Source organism: Patagioenas fasciata, chromosome 7 (assembly GCF_037038585.1).
Source record: "Patagioenas fasciata isolate bPatFas1 chromosome 7, bPatFas1.hap1, whole genome shotgun sequence".
NCBI classification, from domain to species: domain Eukaryota; kingdom Metazoa; phylum Chordata; class Aves; order Columbiformes; family Columbidae; genus Patagioenas; species Patagioenas fasciata.
Window position 1 is genome coordinate 36,827,387 of NC_092526.1, and position 22,894 is coordinate 36,850,280.

At 43.4% G+C, this 22,894-nt stretch overlaps 2 protein-coding genes across 7 annotated transcripts in view; one reads left to right on the top strand and one right to left on the bottom strand.

The window, feature by feature from the left end:
* DIP2A (disco interacting protein 2 homolog A) overlaps positions 1 to 17,077 on the top strand; it is a 104,410-nt gene extending 87,333 nt beyond the window's left edge. For 4 of the 6 annotated variants that reach the window (XM_065840424.2, XM_065840422.2, XM_071811430.1 and 1 more), the window contains 16 exons: positions 154 to 263; positions 403 to 483; positions 3,008 to 3,131; positions 3,930 to 4,051; positions 4,207 to 4,318; positions 4,551 to 4,660; positions 5,009 to 5,139; positions 6,155 to 6,323; positions 7,110 to 7,280; positions 9,387 to 9,416; positions 10,505 to 10,566; positions 11,951 to 12,008; positions 12,467 to 12,541; positions 13,174 to 13,348; positions 14,130 to 14,253; positions 15,098 to 17,077. In XM_065840424.2, coding sequence (XP_065696496.1) covers positions 154 to 263; positions 403 to 483; positions 3,008 to 3,131; positions 3,930 to 4,051; positions 4,207 to 4,318; positions 4,551 to 4,660; positions 5,009 to 5,139; positions 6,155 to 6,323; positions 7,110 to 7,280; positions 9,387 to 9,416; positions 10,505 to 10,566; positions 11,951 to 12,008; positions 12,467 to 12,541; positions 13,174 to 13,348; positions 14,130 to 14,253; positions 15,098 to 15,350 — 1,907 coding nt within the window. In that variant the 3' untranslated portion in view covers positions 15,351 to 17,077. The remainder of the gene's footprint in view (positions 1 to 153; positions 264 to 402; positions 484 to 3,007; positions 3,132 to 3,929; positions 4,052 to 4,206; positions 4,319 to 4,550; positions 4,661 to 5,008; positions 5,140 to 6,154; positions 6,324 to 7,109; positions 7,281 to 9,386; positions 9,417 to 10,504; positions 10,567 to 11,950; positions 12,009 to 12,466; positions 12,542 to 13,173; positions 13,349 to 14,129; positions 14,254 to 15,097) is intronic. The other 2 variants (XM_071811429.1, XM_065840423.2) reach the window with 2 other exon arrangements.
* Positions 17,078 to 19,270: 2,193 nt separating this feature from the next.
* Positions 19,271 to 22,253, bottom strand: S100B (S100 calcium binding protein B). Its single transcript, XM_065840425.2, has 3 exons — positions 22,162 to 22,253; positions 20,743 to 20,895; positions 19,271 to 20,236 (listed from the first exon to the last, which is right to left on the bottom strand). Exons 2-3 carry the CDS (start codon positions 20,878 to 20,880, stop codon positions 20,096 to 20,098), a joined length of 279 nt encoding a protein of 92 aa, XP_065696497.1. The 5' UTR covers positions 20,881 to 20,895; positions 22,162 to 22,253; the 3' UTR covers positions 19,271 to 20,095.
* Positions 22,254 to 22,894: the final 641 nt, after the last annotated feature.

The window sequence follows — 22,894 nt, forward strand, 5'->3', positions numbered from 1 at the left end:
ACCGTACTATCCTCTTCTCTTTATGTAATATGATCTTTGATTTTAACTTTTCACCTTTTCAAATCTGTATTACATATGGCATTTATAGTAATCTGCAGGCTGAATTAGAGACTATTGCATGTTCCTCATTTGCATCGTTTTGTCAAAATGCAGATGTTGGTCCTGCTTCAATGATAGTAGGAAACCTTGTTGCTGGAAAGAGAATTGCACAAGCCTCAGGGAGAGATGTTACCCAGCTGGAGGATAATGACCAGGCAAGAAAGGTAACCCTGATGTCCCAGGATTGTTAAATATTTGAATAGGCTTATTCAAAATGAGAGAAGACCAGTTATGGAACTGGGCTGAAACTAAGCATGGTGCATTTTGAGTGAATCTGAGTGTCACTGTTTTTACCTGTTTCAGTTCCTGTACTTAGCAGATGTTCTTCAGTGGCGAGCTCAGACAACTCCAGATCATCCCCTCTTCCTTTTGTTGAATTCCAAGGTGAGGTGCGCTTTAGGTCCTACTTGGCAATTGAGATCAGTAAAAGATTGTTTGGGTTCTAAGAAAATTCCAGCTAGAAGTCTTTCCCTAAAATGCTTCAGGTTATGTTGATGATGCAGAATGTCATGGTTTTGAAGCAGACAGAAATTGCCAGTTAACAAGCAGAATAATCTTCCCACATCTGGAATTTTATTCCACATCTGGAGTTTCAGTATGTGTCTACCTAGCTTAAAGCGTTGCAGTAATTGCAGTTCCTGCTGCAACACAACTTTTGTTGTATCAGTGGAAGCCAGAATTCTGTCTTCTTCCTTGAGTACAAAGGTAACAGGAAGTCAGAGCTGGAGGATTTTTTAATTAGAACATCGAAAACCTAAGTAGAGAAACCTTGGAACAGTCTTATTTTCCAGGAGCACTGCACACCGTTCAGGAGATACTGGTGCCTTGTCCTTGCTCCTAAAGAGGATGGCACGTATAGTCACTCCAACATGAACAAGCAAATGCTTCAGTTTTGGAGTGAGGGCTCTATGCACCTGCAGTCTCTATACCCTTATTTTGGTCAGGGGCTGTCTGAACCCTTATGACATAGGACAAGACATCAGTAAATACATCATTTTGGCTCATAGCCACTCTTTCCATAGTTTTGGAGCATTCATGTGCCCTGTGCATCCAACGCTTCATAAAGGGATGTGAAACAACATGCACTTTTGTATGTTCCTCACTATTTCAGCCTCCCTGGGCTGGAGGAGCACTACTGCTCTGCACATTTCAGAAAACTCAAATATTCTAGATTCTTCTACTGCTGTTCTGACTATTTTTTATTCCCCTCCTTTCCTTCCAGGAGGCAAAATTGGTCCATTTTTCATTCCCTGAAATGCTTCAGTATTTCAGTGCTTCCCTAAAATGTATTCAGTAGCTACCCCTTGGTGACAATAACAGCCCGGTGATAAACTGGGTCTGTCTTGTGCTGTACCGTAAATACAGGAGACAGGGAACGTGCTCTCAGGAGGTCCAGCAGCACCCTTGGGAAGTGAAGGATTTGCCTTTGGGTGTCTCATTCAGACAAACAAATGGTTTAGGACATGGTTCAAAGTTCTGACTTTTCCCATGAGACGCTGCTTTAGTGGAAGAAGCTGCTTCAATGTGGTTCTTGTTAAAAGCCACAGAATCGATTTATTTTTCCTCTCAGAGTAAAGAGGCTTTTGAGGGAAGTTTTCTGCTATGAAGAAACCCCTTTCTGGGTCACTTTGTTCAGGCAATTTTTACCCTTCACAAGGAGACTTTGGAAAAAGGAAACACAAAACGAAGGCAGGAAGAAATTATCTCTTGTTGAACACTTGCCTTAAATAGCTGCGACTAATGAGCTACAATGCTAAACATTAGTGCCTTCACAGCTTTCCATGAGAAGCCCTTTGGTTTTACACTTTTTCATGTCAATATTTTTCTCCCAAGTCCTTGAGCTGCTACTGTTCCTATATCAACAATACACCATATTTACTGTTCTTATTTTGCATTACTTTAGCTCCCAGGCTTTAACAGTTTCCTTAGGAAAACTGAGCAGTACCAGTGCCATCCTGCATCCAACTAGGCCCCGGGATCAGAGAGCTGTGCGCTTGGGTTGAGGTTTACATGCGGCAGCTCATCTTGGGCTTGAAACTGAGTACTTGTATAGCAGACACTTGCTGTGATGATCCTTCTCTCTATAGCAGGAGGCTTGTTTCAGTCTCTGTTTCCCTCTGAGGTGGTTGTCCCACCACTTTTTCTTGAATCAGACTGTAGTCTTGGAAAACTTGATACATCCCACCCTGACAGGCTGAAGGCCAAGGCATCGCTTCCTGGGCTGGATAGCGAAAGGATGTTTTACATCTTCACATCAAAAACTGACTAAGCCTTTTGGAATCCCCACGACTTTGCGACTGCTAAGCAGTCCAAAGGTACAGCAGCTTCCATGTGAAGACTTGCCAGATGCATAGTTCTGGGAAATACACTTTCCACAAGACAGATGGTAGATGTGCTGAAGCAGAGGCGACAGTGCACACCAACCACAGTTCAAGTTGCCTCTGTGACTCTTTGAAAGAATATCTATAGCAAAGACACCAGCAGAGCACCCTTTGCACTTTTAAGCCTGCTGGTTGCAAAAACATCTAAGGGTTTGGGTGTGCATGGTGGGTAAAGCTGCTACAGTGCTTCATGTGCTGCTAAAACAATTGCGTTAGTACCACTACTGCATTTTCTCCCTTGAACTGTGAAATTTCAAATATTTGTAAGATATCCTTTTGTGTTACCAAATCCATTTAGAAGCTGCTTCACTGTCTGATGTTCAAAATAATATGTATAAAATTCTCCACCATTCTAAAAGTTCATGGTACCAGCAGCAGGGTTTTCAAAACACTGAGACAGAGTCTTTAAAGGCGCTTGCTGTATTGTTAAAATAAGGACAATGAAATATAGCATCCGCAGCGTGTTCTTTGTGGAGAACAGTTTGAAACTGAACAAACTTCTCTGATGTTGCCTCTGTTCTGCGCAGGGCACTGTAGCGAGCACAGCGTCATGCATACAGCTGCACAAGAAAGCAGAGCGAGTGGCTGTCGCTCTGATGGAGAAAGGACGACTGAATGTCGGTGACCACGTGGCCCTGGTTTATCCTCCAGGTAAGGCGACAGAAACAGCAAAAGTCGAAGTCAGACATCACAAGAAAACAAACAACTTTCGCTGTGGCAGAGCATTCAAACATCCATTTAATATAGTGGTATATGGAAGTGAGTTAATGTTTCAAGGAAGAGATTTCCTTTTTGTTGTTTTTTTGTTAAGTTGCTTCTCCTAAGTGGCAAACTGCATTTACTGAACATTTTGTGTAACTGCTCTAGATGTCTGGGCAGTTATGCAAGGGTAATTTGATTTAAAACATGTGAGCGGTTCTTGATTTTCAGCCTCAGAGAACGGAATAACACTTGATATGTATCCACTGAAAGCTAGATAAGGGATGTCAGCGTATGAACACCCTTTCTTTCCTGAATGGCTCTCTCCAGAAGTGAAATCCAGACCCCAGCCCTGCATTACTAATACAGACTTAGAAGTGTACCTCAGGAAAAAAGTATTACCTCATAAAAGTAGGAGGAAAATAATATGTTTTTTAAAAGGATATGATTTGTCTTCTTCACAACCTACAATGCTTTATTTTGTTATTTTATGCTGCCTGTCCATTAAAATATATCCTTACGAATTTAAAGTTCGTAGGGTTTGAATGATTTTCGCTAACTCTCAGATGCAAAATATTTTAACCTTGTAGAATTGGGCATGGCCACGAGCAACCTGATGATTTGAAAACACCTTTGTGACAAATCCTTACATCTTGATAAAATAAATGAGCATGTATTTTGATTTTGGTGAAAGAGTTTGGCCTTTCGTTCTGATAAAATTGGCTTTAATTTCACAAATATCCTTTACAGGAGTAGACTTGATAGCAACTTTCTATGGCTGCTTATACGCTGGCTGTATACCCATCACTGTTCGCCCGCCTCATCCACAGAATCTTGCTACCACTCTGCCCACTGTCAAAATGATTGTAGAGGTAAGTATACGAGATGCATTTAAAATGGTCTTTTTGTTGTTGTATTTTATTTTGCTTTGTTTCCAGTGTTTTCCTTCATCTGCTCATCTTGCTGGATGGATATGAAATCACTTAGGCATTCATTCACTGGTTTTATAAATGTTTTTAATTCACAGGTCAGTAAGTCTGCATGTATACTGACCACACAAGCGATAATGAAACTGCTGAAGTCCAAGGAAGCTGCAACAGCTGTAGATATTAAAACGTGGCCCACTATTTTGGATACAGGTACAAAATGTTTACCCACTAGCCAAAATGTAAATAGTTTGAAGACTGATTTATTTCTTTTTTTACACCCTAACTGCTTAATTGAATGGGTATATCTTGCATTGCATCAAAATAGCTGTCCAGAAACCATAAATAGTGTCTAGTGTTAATGCTGTAAAGATGCATTCTTGCCCTGCACTCTTTTTCCAAAATAATAATGTAGTACTCTTCTCCTTTTATATATTTTAAATAGATGATATGCCTAAGAAGAAGCTGGCTAGTATTTTCAGACCTACATCTCCAGATATGTTGGCATACTTGGACTTCAGTGTGTCTACTACTGGTATATTAGCAGGAGTAAAGGTAGGGTGGCGAGAGAGATTATTATACTTTATTTCTTTATATATAGACGTATTCTGCATTCATTCCTCCTGCCAGAGGGAAAAAACCCAAAAATGTAAATGAACCACCTTAGTGTTCAGAAAGCTTACTGCTAAATTTGATTAACATCAGAATTTCTTGATGCACATTTTGAAATCATTCAGTCTTGCAGGCTCCACGTGAGGAATCACTGAGGGGACTAAGTGGAGAGTGTCATAAAATTAATGAATGTTTTCGTGTGTGATTTATCACGTGTGTCATTTGATGTTTGATGTCATGAATCACACAATCAGTTTCAAGTCCCTGAGAGCGCCCGCTTTCCTGTTGCAGATGTCACATGCAGCTACAAGTGCCTTGTGTCGCTCCATCAAGCTGCAGTGTGAGCTGTACCCCTCGCGGCAGATCGCCATCTGCCTCGACCCCTACTGCGGCCTGGGATTCGCGCTCTGGTGCTTGTGCAGGTACGTCGGCCTTCTCTAGGATCCCAGGCAACAGGACAAACCCAAATTAACTTTCTTATAGGTATTTCATAAAACACCTTTTGTGGTAACAGCACTCATTTAAGTGATTTAGTTACTTGAGGAACTTGGGATTTGCAAACGGAATTAGATACCAAATTCAAGAAAAAATACTTCACTGTCTATTTCACGTTGATTAAATTAATCCTTTCACAGTCTCTAGAGATTAAACCATATCTTTTTACAAGACCCTTAAGGTGTTGACTGCAATTTTGGTATGCACTAAGAATGCTGCTAAGGGAAGCAATTAAATGTTTGTTAAAATTAATGAGACCTGAATTGATTCCGTCAGAGAAGTACCATAATGCAGCACATCTTGCAAAGCTGCAAAATCTAAGTGGATTTAAAATATATATATTTTTAGGGAAGGGAACTACATGTTTCATGCTTTCTCTACAAGAGTTAGTATAAGGTTGCTTTGTTACATGTGAGTTATAGCTTTGTTTAATGTGAAAGACTGTCAACTCATTTTAACTGGTATTGATGTTAAATATTTTACATTAACACTGTTTAAAAACTGAGATGCCTACGGCAGAGGCTAGAAAACTGCACTGAAAACTTGAATGGTGCAACATAGGTGTTCACTCAAAGCAAAAGGCACATTATCCCTAGAGCGACTCGCAAAAATCAGCTTAATTACCAAGTGTAATCTGTAGCCAGAATGATGTCTCACATGTTAATGTTTTTGTGTCATAAGTTCTGTGTATTCGGGGCGTTGAGTATTTGCCTTTAGTTGAATACAATTTACTGCAGGACAAATGTTCTCGCCGTGAAGTTTGTGACTTGGCTAAGAACCATGGGTTTGAGTTAACTGAGAGGTACTTGCTCTCCGTGGAAAAGATAAGCTGAAGTTCACATACCACACTCTGTTTTCCTGTATTGACTTCATTTTGACTTTATGTAACTTTTGGCTTTTTTGTGCTGAAGTGTTCACGTTCCGTGTCCTTCCTCTCCCTAGTGTATATTCAGGTCATCAGTCTATTCTCGTCCCTCCTCTGGAACTGGAGAGCAACGTGTCTCTGTGGTTGTCCGCTGTCAGCCAGTACAAAGTGCGTGTCACGTTCTGCTCCTACTCGGTGATGGAGATGTGTACCAAAGGGCTCGGGACGCAGACTGACCTACTCCGGGTGAGTGCACGGAGTTTTTCAACATACTGACTGATGTACTAATACATGTATTTTTCTGAAAATATTCCAATTTGGCTTGCAGAAGATGGGCCCTAATCGTTGTGACTTGCTTTTTGGTAAATGTTGATATTGCTGGAAGTTTCAGCTCTCGGATTTCTGGTGGGGGGAAAGAAAAATTCTTATGTTTTCAGCTTTACTCACTTGTGCCAAAAAAAAGCTCCCCAGAACCTGCTTTCAGATCTCCTGACACTAAAAGTGTTGCATTGCAACATGGATGTAATCTTCCTACCCTCAGCAATTACATGCTATGGATTTTTGAGGGAGATCTCTTCGACTGAAACTTATTTCTAGAATCGTTGACTGCGGGAGAAGAACGGACTCCAACAACTCTATGAGAGTTATAAACCTAAGTTGTTTAATGCAAAGTTTGATCAGGTTATATAGTCTAAACTGCTGATTTTGTAGTTACATCATTTATACGTGGATAATTATAGTTAGATTATGCGCTGCTTACATTTCTCTAGCTAATACATGATTTGTTGCTATCTTAGATACTCATCGCCTCCCATGTCTCGCCATAAACTGCTTGAATTCCTTTCTCCTCTTGCTTCGTCAGCTTTCTTCCCCATTCTGTGTGATCAAGGACTTTTCAGTGACCCTTCGCTTGTGGCCTAGATCAGCTCGATGCAGTCTTGCTCACTGCACGAATGTCCATTTGTTTCCAGAAACGATCCCACAGTTGACTTCAAACTTAAAATGTGTTGTTTTCTCCACCCACGCTCTCAGATGAAAGGAGTTAACCTGTCCTGCGTGCGGACGTGCATGGTGGTTGCAGAGGAGAGACCAAGGATTACACTGACACAGTCTTTCTCCAAGTTATTCAAAGACCTGGGCCTCTCTGCTCGTGCGGTGAGCACGACGTTCGGGTGCAGGGTCAACGTAGCCATTTGCTTACAGGTGAGAGATTAAACTGCTTATTCCTTCAAGTTAGGGGCAGAAACTCTGGGAATTCTATAGGAAATCATGTTCTGCTGTAGGTAATTTTTTTTCTAATGAACGAGAGCGCCATTGCTTGCTTGCTTCATCACCAAGTTAAATAAGCCTTGAGGATGTGGATCATGATAAGTTCGCTTTTCTGTACTCATTGACCAATTCATTTGCTTTTCTAATACAGAGGATCAGTATTAAGAAACTTGTTTCCTTCCTACTGTGCAGGAGCAATATTAAATTAAAACACAGCCTCCTGTTCATAAGCATATTAAATATGTCAAGCAGTGGTATTTGAGCTTTTGTGTGATTCAGATTTTGCCTGTTTAAAATTAGCTTATGTATGTGTGGAATTAGATGGAAGACAGAATTCCTCAAATAAGACTCAGGAAAATTGTCAAGGTGGGCAGGTTTTTTTTTACTTCTAAAGAATACAAAACAGTGTTATCAATATACAAATACATTTGTCTCACCTCATGTGGGAGTTGGGCTCTTTTTTCAATTAAAGGTATAAAATTGGAAGCTTTGATGAGGAGAATTTGCCCATAAAGTACAGAGCCCAACTTCACAGACTGGAGATAATGACACCTTGTGGTCCAGACCTGCCTTTAACAGTTTACAATGCAGCTGACGATCATCTTGTATGGGTCATTTAACCAGATTAAATCTAATTTTTCTTACTGAGATGTTTGTTTTCTAGTTAAGAGAGGGATAAAAAAACCTAAGTATTCTACAACTAACCTGAAAATCAGGTACTAAGTGTGGTCTAGAAAATGGCAAAACACCTTGAATATTGGATGATGCTTGAGTTAACAGATAAACTACTCAAGTTTCAGGTGCAGCAGTTTGTCGCTTTTTATGTGGAGACTTTCAGATGGCACATGCATTAAGTATATGTGCAATTGCATTTTTTCTTTCCAATGTTATTGGTATGAATTACATTTAATTAAAAAAAATACCGTTCCATGAAGACCTCTACTGTGCTTCTGCAAGACTTCTTTTTCTTCTGTTTTTTTCTTTTCTGGTGCCCACTATGTGAAGAAAAGCCTTTTTTCCTCTCAGAATATATTTTAATGGTCTAGATTGCCTACAAGAGAGATGAGTTTGGGCCATGAGCTTCTTAAATATGTTGCCATTCATAATTGTGGTTTCAGTTTCTATAGTTTCTTTCACGCATGTTAAAGGAGAAAAGGTTTTTAACAACTCCTAGATAAATAGTAATAAAGAAATGTGGCCAGAGAAATTTTATGAGTCAGTAGATGGAAAAATAGGATCTAGATGAAATTATGATGACTGTACAGAAGGGTTTTTAATTAATTGAAGAAAATATTTCAGATGCCAAACGTGAAAGAACAGCTTTCTGAATTGCCTGTCTAAATAAGAATTTTAAAAGGCAGTTTTGGATATTTGGTGTTTAAACGTTACAAAGGGGGAAAACAGTTTTTCTACAGAATTTTAAATGGCAATATGAAAAGTGCTCCAAGAAAACTGTGAAATGTAGGGCTGCTAGGAAGTTCAGTTTCTCCTTCATTTTATATCTTTTTCACCTCTGCTCTCTGTTCTTGAGCCCTTTTTTTAGTGTTTGGTTTTTTTAACCCTTTTTCCCCGTTCTTCCAAAGCAATATATATATATATATATGTATGTATATATATGACTTTTTAAAATAATTTATTTTAAATTAATACAGGTGAATAGTCAAAGTGAATGGGTATTTGCTACAAGTTAGTGTGCAATTAAATACATAACGTCTTCCAGCCTTACTGGAGTGTTTTACTGGGAAGGTTTTTATTTCTGAGAAGGCAACAGGCATTTATGATCTGTCTTAAACCTCTTCTTGTTTATTAACTGGGACTTGCATGTTTCCCAGCGAGCCACTTAAAAGTGCCGCACTCTTAAGTAATCTGAAATGGAAATTTTCTTTTCACTCTAAACCAGTATGAGTTTTGTTTTCTGTCTTACTGTGTGTATCTTATGTTTCCAGTGCCTCTCTGTTTGTATTTTCTTTTTTTCCCCTTTCTCTCTGTCTCACATACTTTGATGGCCTCTGTTACTTCTGTCTGTGGTCCCGCTGTCAGCCGAACAGGCTGGGCAAGCTGGCGGAACAGGTATAGTGCTGCATGTGTGCTCGTCGTGTCCTAACGTCAGTCCGGGTCAGCAGTGTCACTCTGTGACAAACGTGTGTCATTTCAGAGAGTTTTCCTGTCATACAGGTGAAAAGGCATTATCTTTCTAAAGAAGATCGGTTTTACTCACCTGTAGCTGAAGTACAAAACCTCTTTCTCAAACAAGCAGAAAGGGGGTATAGCAATGATTAAAATAACTGAATGGTATATTCCTAAGGATAAAGATCATACCATTAATCCGGTGTGGCTGTCAGTGTCACTGAGCCTCAGCTGTGCTACAAAAGTACCAGGGAATGTTGTCATTAAAACATTATTACTGTTCTCCAGAACGGCAATCTTGAGCCAAAGCGACCTCATTTGAAGTATTTCTAAAATGAGAAACTGTGCTGGGGGGGAATAGTCACTAAAACTTTTTTTTTTAAGCTTAAATATGCGTTTCACAGCAGTTTCTGGTTGTCTTGAAATTAAATTCTGCTTGGGGGAAAAAAAAAAAGGTCCCATGTTGGGAAGTGGGAAACTCAAGAGAGTTGGTCAGAAGGTTTATTATCCTCTGACGGCAACAGAGCTCTGCTGAGGCTGGGCCTGGCAGGAGCCCCACGAAGATATGGGTTGGTTAGAGTTATGTTTCAGTTAAATGTTGGTGGTTTTTCTGTTGTTTTGGTTTGTTTTTTTCAAAGTTGACTAAACTGTTATAAACTAGAACAGTTGAGAAAGAGATTAGGCACTTATAGGTTTATGCTTACATGCTTCGTGCTCTGTAGTTTTTAGAGGAGGTGCCTACCAAAATAACGTTTTTAAAAGTTAAGTTTTAAATTGAAATTTTTTTTAAACTTAAAGACTTAACTGTATAAGTACATACTACACTTGTGCATTCATTTACTTATTCCATAAACCATCAAAGCTTTACGGAAGTCACTCTAGAAAGGGGGGCTGGTTTGCTCTGTTTCTGGTAGACAAGGGCAGTACTTTGTAAGCGTCACTAAAAATGGAGAGGAATTTGTGTGGCTGTGAGAATGAAACCAGCATTTTCTGGCTTCTGTTTAATTTCTTTCTTCCTGCCTTATTCTTAGGGGACAGCAGGACCAGATCCAACAACAGTCTACGTAGACATGAGAGCACTTCGACATGACAGGTAGAGATTGTGTTAAAGCATTAACTATTTCCTGACTGTAGAGGAAGAAGTTTAGCCTTGTTGAGTTGCACTGGTATGTTGAAATATTCTTGGCAGAAGCTAATCCCTCATTGCCATTTACAAGAAACCTCACCCTAGAGAACTCTTGAATGACAGCCGTGTGCTGGCATTCCGTCTTGCATATTATATCCCTGGTCTCTTCTTCTTATGGTGGGCAACTCTCAGAAATTTGGCTCCATCTCCTCTGTAACAATCCTTTAGGTAGTGAGAAAAATGCAGTTAGAGTCCCTCTTAGTCTTCCCAGATCAAATAGTTCGATGTCAGGCCTGTACTACAGAATATCAAAACACCCACACATACACACATGTACGTCATCTGGAAATTTGCTGAGGATACATCATTCTATCAGACTTAATTCTGTAGTCATAATTTTCGTAGTAACTTGTCTCATGGTTAACTTAGTTAGTACAAGTGCTGGCAGGACCAGCTTCAGATTGTACGGTTAGTAGGGTACAAACATATATGTATTGGTTTCTGTACTTTATGTAGAAACATAATATCAAGGCTTGGTGCGTTTGCTTTGATTTTCTAATTGATAATGTTAAATTAGGGGCTTATATTAACTGGCATCTTTTATGACTGTTCATCTCTCATTTTTGCGAGTTTCAATCTTAGCTGTTAGAAGACAAGCTATTCATCGTTTGCACGTGGACAGATCAATCTAAACTACAGACATTTTCTCTTTATTTAATGTATCACTATGACTTGCATGGTGTACATTCCTGCTGAAAACAAGTTCAGCCACAGCCTCAAAACTGCTGAGTCAGTTCTGGCCTATGGATATAGGGATGTTGTAATACAACGTAATGTATAGGAGCCTCTCCTACTGGGCGCCTTTCCTGCTGCACTTGGTTCTTGTTCCTGCAAATGTGCCATCATCATAAGTTCTGCTGCATAGTATCACTTAATTCTGTTTAGGCTGCTTGCTCTTCACTTCTTGTAATTGCTGCTGACACTCTGCCATGGTTCACTGTGGCAAGCAGAGGGCCAGGAGAATCCAACAAAGAAGGTGAATTTAAAATGCTGGTGGAACTGCAGCCTTAGAGCTCTATTAGAAAAAGTTACTTATCTTTCCAGAGAGCTGAGTTTCTGATTCTTCAAAGAAACGTGGTCTATGGGAACACTGATACAGAAGTTTTGAAGGCAGCTAGAAACTTTCAGCTGTCTTACTGCATTATGAGTAACTCAGCATAACTGACTGGCATCAAAACGTTTGGTCAGTGCAGCTAAGGATACGATAACACTGGTTATACTGGAACGCAGCTATTTGACTTCTATTTAAGTTCATAAATCCTTATACAAATATATTCTTTTATTTACTCAGGGTGCGTTTGGTAGAGAGAGGTTCTCCGCACAGTCTGCCACTGATGGAGTCTGGAAAGGTGAGAGACTGAGATCAATCCTTCCTCCTTGTGACCCTTACCTGGGTGGTAAGCTGCTTCAGCTGCATCTCAGTACAGAATCTGTGCAAAGAGCTTCACTTGTCACAGTATATCTAGGAGAGCCACTAGAGAGATCATAAAACAAACAGCTAGTTAAAATGGAGCCAGGTGCATGAAGTGAAGCACTAGGATAAGTTGCTAAAGCTGAAGAAATCAGAGGCCTTCATGTGAAAGCATTTTTCAGATGTGAAACAAGCTTCAACCCTGAAGCTGCAAAGTAGCTACTTAGAGTTTAAATGATTAAGCGACTTGGTTGGAAGAGATGGTTGATATCTGCAGTGCAGGGAGGAGTAGAAGGGGAAAAATTGCACAGAATGTTTACTTCTGTGGCTCTGCATTATTAACTTTTCTTTTGATGAATTCAAGTTCTCTTAACTTCTGTTTACTTCTTATTCAAGATTCTTCCGGGTGTAAAGGTCATAATAGCACACACTGAAACCAAGGGACCTCTGGGAGACTCGCATTTAGGAGAGGTAAAGCTTTGATGCTGTTGTACTTTATCATCAGTGATTTAATACATAAATAAATCATGTTAGACAAATGCCTGTCCCTTAGTGGGACAGCCACATAATGTGGGAAGTGAATGAACTCTACAGTGAGCTGGAACTGTTTACATACTTGTATGTATGTCTGCGTGGTGTCCCCCCTCTGACCAACTACCGCATGCCAGTACCAGGGGATTACAAGTTGATTAGTCTCTGTCTGATTGGCAACTAGAAGAGGCAGTGGATATTTCATGTACTCCCGTCAGTGGACAGTAGTAATGAGGTAATATGCTGTTTGGTTTAATCTTTGGTTTATGTACATCTGGGTTTATATATATGAAGATGCTCGACTAATAGAAGATTGCAGGTTAACAGGCATTTTAGGAGCAACAAAATTGTCAGTAGAACAGATCTTTTAAATCAATGAATGAGTTATGTTTCAGTTAAATGTTGGTGGTTTTTCTGTTGTTTTGGTTTGTTTTTTTCAAAGTTGACAAAACTGTTATAAACTAGAACAGTTGAGAAACAGTTGAGTTTGCCTGGGTCTGGCAAAATAACCTGTGATTATATGGGAATGATTCCCTTTCATTGTTGTTTTGGTTTTTTTATTTATCCCCTAGATATGGGTGAGTAGTCCGCACAATGCTACTGGTTACTACACAGTGTATGGAGAAGAAGCACTGCACGCTGATCACTTTACTGCTCGCTTGAGTTTTGGAGACACTCAGACCATATGGGCTCGGACCGGGTACCTCGGCTTTCTGCGCAGAACAGAACTCACTGATGCCAGTGGAGGTGAGAGAAAACTATGGACCTGCAGAAGCGTGAGTTTGAAATGCCTTGGGCTAGCAAAGAGTACTCTGTCCTGTGACTTATCCTGACTTTGTTAGAGAGAAGTGCTGAATGTAACCAGAATTGTTACTCTGTGCATATTCATTCATTATAATGATACTGGGTAATCGTGCAAAATCAGAAATTCATGATAATGGCCTTTTGACAGATGTAGAAATCATGTTAATCTTCCTTTACTTCCACTTTGACAAAACAATATGAACCTATTTGTTAGAAGCACTGACTTAGTTAACCTAACGAAGCTAAGGCTGAAGAAGGGATAGAGTTGTTCTCGCTGAATTAACTGTGGGGAGCTCAAGAAGCTGAGAAGAATATTGCTGGCTTGAGGACAAATGGGTATAAGCTCATTTTAAAAAGGAGGAGAAGAAAAAGTTAAATTTGGAAATTGGAAAAGTGTTCGTATCGATCAGAGAAATTCTATTGTAAGAGTAGTGGGACAAAAAGATGCTTTCACAATGGGTTTTGATTGGGTTTATGAACTGAGATTACATTATGTGAGAGAAGGGGCAGAACTGGATGACCCAGAAATGATTTTTAGTCTGGTTTCATTTGCTTTCAATCAATAGGCAGAAGTGCTACATGACCCCTTTATCCTCTTTTCTCCAAGTGGTAGAGCTTGGTGTGTATTATGGAACATCCTAGAATGTCAGGAATAAGCACGTACAAATGACCATGTTTGTTCTGTAGACCTGACGATGTTTTAAATGTCTGTGTTGTGTTGCAGAGCGGCACGACGCCCTGTACGTGGTAGGCTCTTTGGATGAAACACTGGAGCTCCGAGGAATGAGGTACCATCCCATCGATATAGAGACCTCTGTAATAAGAGCACATAAGAGCATTGCAGAATGGTAAGAACCTCAGCATTACTTTTCTGTATCCTTATGTTCCTTCTAAAGCAGCAGAAGTCAAGCTCTGTGGAACAGCATGCTAGACTGAGAGCTTGCTGTGAGAGTGAACTCACCAAAACTTTACTTAGAAACTACTGCGGTGAGAGTAACTGAAATAAAACGCCTATCTTTCCCTTGCTTCCGTTGCTCAAAAAAAAAAAGCAAGCCACACCTTTGTCACAGTTTGATCTTCATAGTCTGAAAGACAAAGGGGGGCAAGGGGTGAACAGGACTTGCACATTGGGTTGTTGACTTCCCAGGCAGCATCAAAATGTACACGCTTGGATGCAGTAAACACATCTCAAAGATTTCTTGAATGACTTCTTCCAATATGTACGATTCTTATTTGGTCCTGATGGATGATGTGTGCTATGTGGCTGCAGGTCCTCTTCAGTCTCAAAGCAGTAGTGTTGACGTGTAAGCTTTGGGAGGTCTTGTCTTTCCTTCAGCAGGTACATTAGTACCAAGTACGCACACACTGAATGTGAAATCTTAATGGTTCCCGTTTTAGTACATAAGTATGAAGGACTTTTAAATACATTATTTTGTACGTGTAAGAGAGAAAAAGACCTCTTATATTTTGTACATGGACAATTAAAATTAAGTGGCAGAGAACATTCCAAGAAGTTACAGCTTCAATACCTCTTGACTTACAAATTTTTTCACATTACTGTTATATCACTTGTTCTCATTTATTGTATTGTTCAAGTCCTTACAAAATTTATGTCCAGTGAGCCTCTGATAACTGCCTTCCTTTGACTATGTATTTTTTTTCTCACCATTAATATTTGTATCGTGCCAACAGTGCTGTGTTTACATGGACCAACTTGCTGGTGGTCGTTGTGGAGTTGGAAGGCTCAGAACAAGAAGCATTGGACCTGGTCGCGCTGGTAACAAATGTGGTTCTGGAAGAGCATTATCTCATAGTAGGTGTTGTTGTCATTGTGGACCCCGGTGTTATTCCTATCAATTCCCGTGGTGAGAAACAACGGATGCACTTGAGAGACGGGTTTTTGGCTGACCAGTTGGATCCTATTTATGTTGCCTACAACATGTGAAAACTGAAAATCACATCAAGGCTAACGCACCAAAATCAAGGGACTTTACAAATAATAACATCGGAATCCGTTTTTTAAAAAGCTGTTGAAGACCTTAGGAAAATGGAGATACTAATTCTTCACAGACCTTCATCTCTCAGATTGCATTTGCTTTCATAAATCCATTGTAACAGTTCTAGCTGTCTTAGGATGAAGAGTTTACTAGAATTCCTGAAGGAAGCTTCTTAGAACTCTCATGGACCAATGTTTTTCTACAATAACTATGAATGTCAGTACTTGATGCACTGCATAAAAGGACATAAAGCGGGGTGGGGAGAGGACACCAGCTGTGAGGAGGACTCCGGGAAAGTCGTGAGTAACCGTTTGGAGTTCGCTCTCCATGTGATTGTTTGCAATATGTTGGCAGTATCTGGGTTGGGACATTACTTTCAAGATTGCACACATCTCTACCATACTCTCTACTGTACTGAAAAAGAATTTTGCACATACTTGAGATTTTAAAATGCAGCCTTTTTATTTTAAATCACTGACTCATCCCTATTCAGAAGAAACAAAATTAATTCCAATCCCAGATTCAATATAACAACAATTATGCTGCTGTTCAGCTTTTTTGTACCGAGCGAAAACAAATACTGCAACTGTAACAAGGTTACTTATTGTGCCATGCTGGACTCTGTAATGCTATGAACTTTATAATAAAATATAAGTTAATATCCAGTTTTAACTACTTGATGCAGGAGCCTTCACTGCTCTTGCTGTTGTAACTTCATGTTAAAGTTGCTTGTTTTCATAGCTTTAGCTGTTAATTACTGCCCTCCGTAATGCCAAGTATTTGAAAATTCATTCCAAAGCCAATAGTCTCTGAATGGTTTGTAGAAATGTTTACAAAGCATGGTCTTACAATATGTTTTCCCTGAATATCCTGTGCTAAAACTTACGATAGTGATTTTTCTTTTCCACCATGGCAAAGATGTTCAGTGTTAGTTAGCTTGATCTGCTGTGGTACAAACTTTCGTTTCTTTTAGAGTTGTATTTAGACAGACTTTTTTGTTCGAGCTGAAGTATCCAGTTGGTTGAGTCACACGCGACTAATGAAGGTTTTGAAGTTTTTGCCTGATCTAATTCTGCAGTGAACCTAATTCAGAAAGAGAATGTGAAGTTACACAAATACTTCCTGTATTTGAAGGTAAGCACGAGACTAGCAAATAATTATTTTTATAGAGTTGTTAAAGACTTTGAGATACATAAAAATTTTTTAATAATGAGTGAGTTGGGCAAGAGAGTCAGGTTTTTCTGCAAGGCGATTCTGCCTGGATCAGTGCCTAAGAAGGATGGGTGTCAGTCTCCTGATACATCAGATTGACTCTTGGTCGAATAAACTGTAAAATCTTCAACGCAAAGCTTTCAATATAGTCGTTCTTTGCCCTGATGGTGTTTGACTGTGGTGTATCATACAGCTGCATACTCTGACTGTAATTATGTACAGAACTTGTGTAACTTATTAAGTACAGCAACCTCCAGCAGTGGACTGTGGGGCGCTCCTCATAACAAAACAGCTGGCAAAAGGAAAGAACTACCTAACCCCAGTTTTAATGTTGTAGTTTTTTAGCAAATAAAGCATTGTAAGATTTTTGTATTGAGATATTGATGACAGTGAGACGAGTTGCCTTGTAAAGTAAATCTAAAACAAAAAAGCGCATTAAACATTTCAAAACAGCTCTTGAAAATCTGACTCACTGAATGTCAAAACTTAGGCTGTTAGATCAGAGATTTAGCTTGTCTGCAGTACAGAGTTTTTTGCCTGTGGTTCAGACAGTTTAATGCCTAAAGACTTCTGAAAAATTTCATTGCGGTTGCATTACAGCTAAAGCAATTGCACATCCTCAAAGCCTGGATGTTCCTGAATTGCCTGTTTTTAGTACTCAAAGTGAAATGTTCTCTGGGCTCTGGCTTTCCTCCCTCACCCGACCTGCGGTGGGTCCTCCCCACATGCACCTGGGGGGTTCAGCATCCCTCCCCTCTGCATGGTGCTGCTTATTTCACACAGTAAAGCCTGTGGTGCCTACCAGCTCAGCTCAAGGGGGGAAAAGGCGGGCAGAGTGGGCTGTGTCACCCCTCACAGAGCAGAGCGGGGTGACCACAACATCAGTTACACACTGGCTCAGTTCAAGTTCAGTTACACAGCCCCTCAGTTCCAGAAGGACAGGGAACTGCTGGAGAGAGTCCAGCGCAGGGCAACAAAGATGCTGAAGGGAGTGGAGCATCTCCTGTGTGAGGAAAGACTGAGGAAGCTGGGGCTCTGGAGCTTGGAGGAGACTGAGGGGTGACCTCATTAATGTTTATCAATATGTAAAGGATGAGTGTCAGGAGGATGGAGCCAGGCTCTTCTCTGTGACAACCAATGATTGGACAAGGGGTGATGGGTTCAAACTGGAACACAGGAGGTTCCACTTAGACATGAGAAGAAACTTCTTCATGGTGAGGGTGCCAGAGCCTGGACCAGGCTGCCCAGGGAGGTTGTGGAGTCTCCTTCTCTGCAGACATTCAAACCCGCCTGGACACCTTCCTGTGTAACCTCATCTGGGTGTTCCTGCTCCGGCGGGGGGATTGCACTGGATGAACTTCTGAGGTCCCTTCCAATCCCTGACATTCTGTGATTCTGTGACAGGAGGCACCAGCTCTGCTGAACCTTCTCCTGTGCCAGGTAAAGCCTCTCTGTGAATTCCCAGCAGTGGTGTTGCTAAGTTAGGATCAGCCTTACTGCCAGAAACATGCACAATCACATTGTGTCACTCCCTGCTCTTGCTCCCGTTGCTCGCCAAGGGACACGATGGCCTTCTTCATGTGTCACCAGCTCTGTGGGCATTCGAGCCGCGTGTTACACCTGCAGCTCTTTGCTGCTGTGCAGAGCTGCTGGAAAGACTCGGTCTTGGGGATGGATTCCTCGTCCGTGTGAGTACCGCTGGTCAGTGGGGCATGTGGGATTTGGAGACCTGCCACACAGCCTCACCTGCAGCCCCTTGTGCTGCAGCATCAGACACCTCTGCTGAACTCTGTTCCACTCGAGAGAAAGCGTCATGAGAATCCCATCTACCCTGCCTAACCTGGGGATGCTCTGGGACAGACAGTGTCCCCATTCATTCTCCTCACACGCTGCCTCAGGTCCATAAAAGTGTTGGAAACAGTTGAACTGATGAGGATGTTAAAAATGTGGTGGAAGTAACTTGAATGCAAAAGTTGTTCTCAACAAACGAGCACTACCCTGGGATGGCAAAACTGCATTTTTAATTCTGGATGGCATACAAGTTGTTGTCTTCTATGCATGTCTCTGCCTGAGTGTCCTGTTTCACAGCTCGGGGGAGGCAGGTGAGAATAGCAAGTCTGAAGGCATCATTTTGCACGTGAAGTCATTAAGAAATGTGGAATGAGGTAAAAACAACAACATGTTGGGCATCTTTGTCATGAATTTGTCACTATAGATGTTGCTAGCCATGAATGCCTGACTCACAGGTACTGCGGAGCGGGATGGCAAGTGCAGACTGAAACAGACAGGAGCACAAGCTTCAGCGAAATTGTCCTGGGTTTCATTTTGGCTTTGCGAACGCTCACCAGCACAAGCCCCTGGAAGACCCTGGCAGCAGCAGCCACATCCTGCACAGCAGCAGCTGTCCCACAGCGGTGCATTGCGCTTCTTTGGCCTCGCAGGTACCTCTCCCAGTTTGGACAACCAGGCAGAGCGTGGTGGTGGCAACAGCTTTGAGCTGCTTGGCCAGCTACAGTGATGCCAGGTGGAGTTGAAGGGTTGATGCCCAACGAGAAACGCCGGGGCATGAGCCATAGCTGCATCCTCCAACCTTCCCCCAACAGCGCAGGGCAGCTGCACACAGCACAGGACAAAAGGACGCATTTTTCACCAGAGACCAATTATGGCCCAGAGACCAAAACAACATTTTATTCTCACCGTTTCCACACACACTGAAGGCTGTGTATGATCTGTATTAAAGCAGTCTGGTCACACTGGGTGGATCCCCCGCTTCTCTTGTGCTGAGCCTGGAGACCTTGCGCAGGCACATCCTTAGCCCAGAAGCTGTCCCCAGCCCAAGAGACTCATACACTGTTGCTTCCAGTTCTACAGGCTGCTGAAAGTAGGAGGATTCATCAACAAGAGAAAAGCCTGGGCTGTTAGATGGTTATGCTTTGCCTTTCAAGCCTAGGGTGTCTCAATTTGCCAAGAAATGCATGAGCTCTGCTGAGCCCCTGTGATGGGACAGAGACTGTGCTGCCTGGGTTAGTACCATGCACAGGGTGGTCAGAGCCCATGGGGATCAATGGGAGCCTTTCCGTTCAGCCCAGTGGGCTCAGAACCAGGCTCCTGTAACCAGCCCCTCTGCATCACCTCCTCCTTCAGCCTTTGACCTTCCCTTTTCCCTTTGCAAGCAAGCGTGGATCACAGCATCTGCCTGCCTCCAGCGCTGTGCACATCCATTGCACAGAGCAGCAGGGAAGGAGAGTGAGACAAGGCATTCGACACCGCATCCAGCCAGGTGGGCACTGGCCGATAGGCTTTCCTGAGCCATGCAGGTGTTTCTTGTTCACAAAGCCGCAGAACTTAATAAGCTGCTTAAATCTAGCACAAGTTTAACTCCAAGGAGCCCCTAATCGCACCCAGTCTTTTTCCTGGCGGAGCGGTGCTGCTCCGCATCTCTCCAGCCTGAGCAGGAGGTGCTCACCTGCTTCCTAGCAGCTCACTCATGCTCAAAGAACTCATGACAAGCAGCGGTGACCATAGCAATGAAGGCTACAAATTCCTGGAAGTCGCACTCTGCGTCCCCGTCGCTGTCCAGCGCCTCCATGACTTTGTCCACAGTCTCCTGGTCTTTGATCTCCTGAAGGGATAGAAACAGACAGCCAAAGCCGGGAGGGTCAGAGCGAGGCCCAGGCTGTAACAAGTCTTCACGTCTTGGGTGCCCTCGTGGCCAAACCTCTGCTCACACACAGTGAAAATAGCTCGTGGCTGTTTCCCGTCTGTGTTGGGACACCACCCTGCGCCTGCAGCAGCATCTGCACATCAGCGACCCTCCTGAAGCGGGATCCGCAGCCACAGCTGTGTGCAGGGAAGGGACATCTTGAGCCCCTTGGGGTGAGGCTGTCACCCCTTCCCAGGGATGGACACTTGCCTAGTATCCAACCCCAAACCCAGCCTCCAACACAGGCTGTTGCCTTTGTCCTTCCAACTGCTGCTCCTGCAGAGCTGGAGCAAAGTGTTTAAGCCACTGCTGCATGAATAAATCCCTTCACCTGCACTTGGTTCCCGTGGGGGATGGTGGAGTTAGTGGAGCTCAACACAGTTCCTTGGGCCCAGCCAGGCATGCTGCACGGGGACAATACTTACGCCAAGAAAATGGGTCAACTCGTTGTTAATGAGTTCCTTCAGTTCTGATTTCTTCAGCTTGTGCTTGTCCCCCTCCTTCCCTGAGTACTGGTGGAACGCATCAATTATGGCAATCATGGCCTTCTCCAGCTCAGACATGATCACAGCGTGGCCCTGAGGTCAAAGGGAGTGATGGGTGCATTAGCCTGTGCAAGCTCCAGCAATGCATTTTGCTTTGCAAGTGCAACCACCCTGGGGCTCCCCCCACGCATCAGGAATGCCAGACCCTGCACAGAAAACAGACCCTGCTGAAAGCTCTCGCTTCAGGGAGGAAACTCCTGAGAGACCTTGACTCTGCCTGCAGGAGCTCTCAAGGAGAGGAGAGCAACAATGTGGGGAGTGCCCAGTACAGGACTGGCACATACCAGGAGCCAACACATCCCCTGGGACCGGCATGTGAGTTTGGCACCTTGGGTCTCTGGGCAGAGCATAGGAGAGGAAATGAGAGGAGAGGCTGCAAAGCTCTAGTGGCTTCTAGCAAGGTGCTCTTGCTTTTTCTGCATGCGTAGAGCTGGACAACAGGCGGTAAGTTGTCGCTTCACCTCTTTGGCTCCCACTGCTTAACCAATTGCTCTGTTCTCCATGCTTGGGAGAGAGACTGGAGGGGGATTAATTTCTGCACACGGAGCTTCAGAAAGGTGTTACCGTCCCCTCAGCCGTAGGCACTCTCGCCTCTGCCTTTCTTGCCTGCAGGCCTGTCTCCACCCAGGCAGGAACCAGTTTTGGTGTGTGCCAGCAGGACAAAATCAGCACATCTCTACCCTCCCTCCTCCTGCGCTTGATATGGAGACCATTTAGGGCATGTTAATAATTGGGATTGCAGCATTTGCTGCAGATTTCACAAACAAACAAACCAAAGAGACTTTGACCGAGAAGGGGGAGATGCAAAACCACCTTCCCAAAAGCTGTTGAATGCAGTGATGCTGGGGAGAACAACAAAAAAAAAAAGCCTTATTATGTGACACTTGGTTAATTCATACCCCACAGATAAACATCTCCTGCCCTGCAGCCTGACTCCTGTTTCACCAGCACAAAGCCCAGTGTTGAAGGCACTGAATCGCATCCTACGGACTCTCCAGTTGACACCTTCCTCCATGCAGCAGTTGATGTCAGAACTGCAAAACTGGTTCCAGTCAGGTAGGAAATATTCCTGAAGTATTTCATGCGTGCATCCTAATAGCCCTTCACATGCCCGTGCCCTGCCTGCACCAGGCTGAGCTGGCTGCCAGCACCGCTGCTGGCTTCCCCCTTGCAAGGCTGCGGGGCGTTTCGCTCCTCACTGGCCTCTGCTGTTGTGGCAGAGCTCGGAGCTGCCACAGTGCCCCCATGCCAGCTCTCCCGCAACCAAGCGCCTGCCCCAGCATCCCTGGCCCCTCTCACCTTCCTGCTGGCAGCGGGGCTGCGGCACAGAGATGCGATGTGGCTGCGGCACAGCAATGCGATGTGGCCAGGCGCTCCAGGGACTCTCCAGCCTCTTATTCCCCGGGGGCGGAGAGCCCCAGGCCGTGCTGCAGTGCTCACCCTGCCAATGGCAGCCGGAGGCGGGGGTGTCTGGAGCCGGGCACGGGGCCCGCGCTGCGAAACCAAGCACACAGGGACGCATTGACTCGCTGCCAGCCCACGGCCGTGGGAGCCATTGAGGAGAAAGCATCATTGTGCGAAAAAAATAACTGGGCAGTCAGCAGGAAAGCCGGCCTGGCAGCATCGCTTGTGCTGCCACTCTCGTCCACAGTAAAGGCAATGAATTGTGAGCCATGACTGGACAGGCGCTGTCAGGGCTGGGCTGGGGACCCCACACCTGCCCCAAGGCACCCCACAGCCAGAGCCAAGTGCGTGGGAGTGGTGGAGGCCCCTGTCCCTGTGGGCTCTGACGCAGGGCTGCAGCAGCCTCTGGGGCAGAGGTGTTGAGACTGCATCTGGAGTATTGTGTCCAGTTCTGGGCCCCTCAGTTCCAGAAGGACAGGGAACTGCTGGAGAGAGTCCAGCACAGGCCAACAAAGATGCTGAAGGGAGTGGAGCATCTCCTGTGTGAGGAAAGGCTGAGGGAGCTGGGGCTCTGGAGCTTGGAGAAGAGGAGACTGAGGGCTGACCTCCTTAATTGTTATCAGTAAAG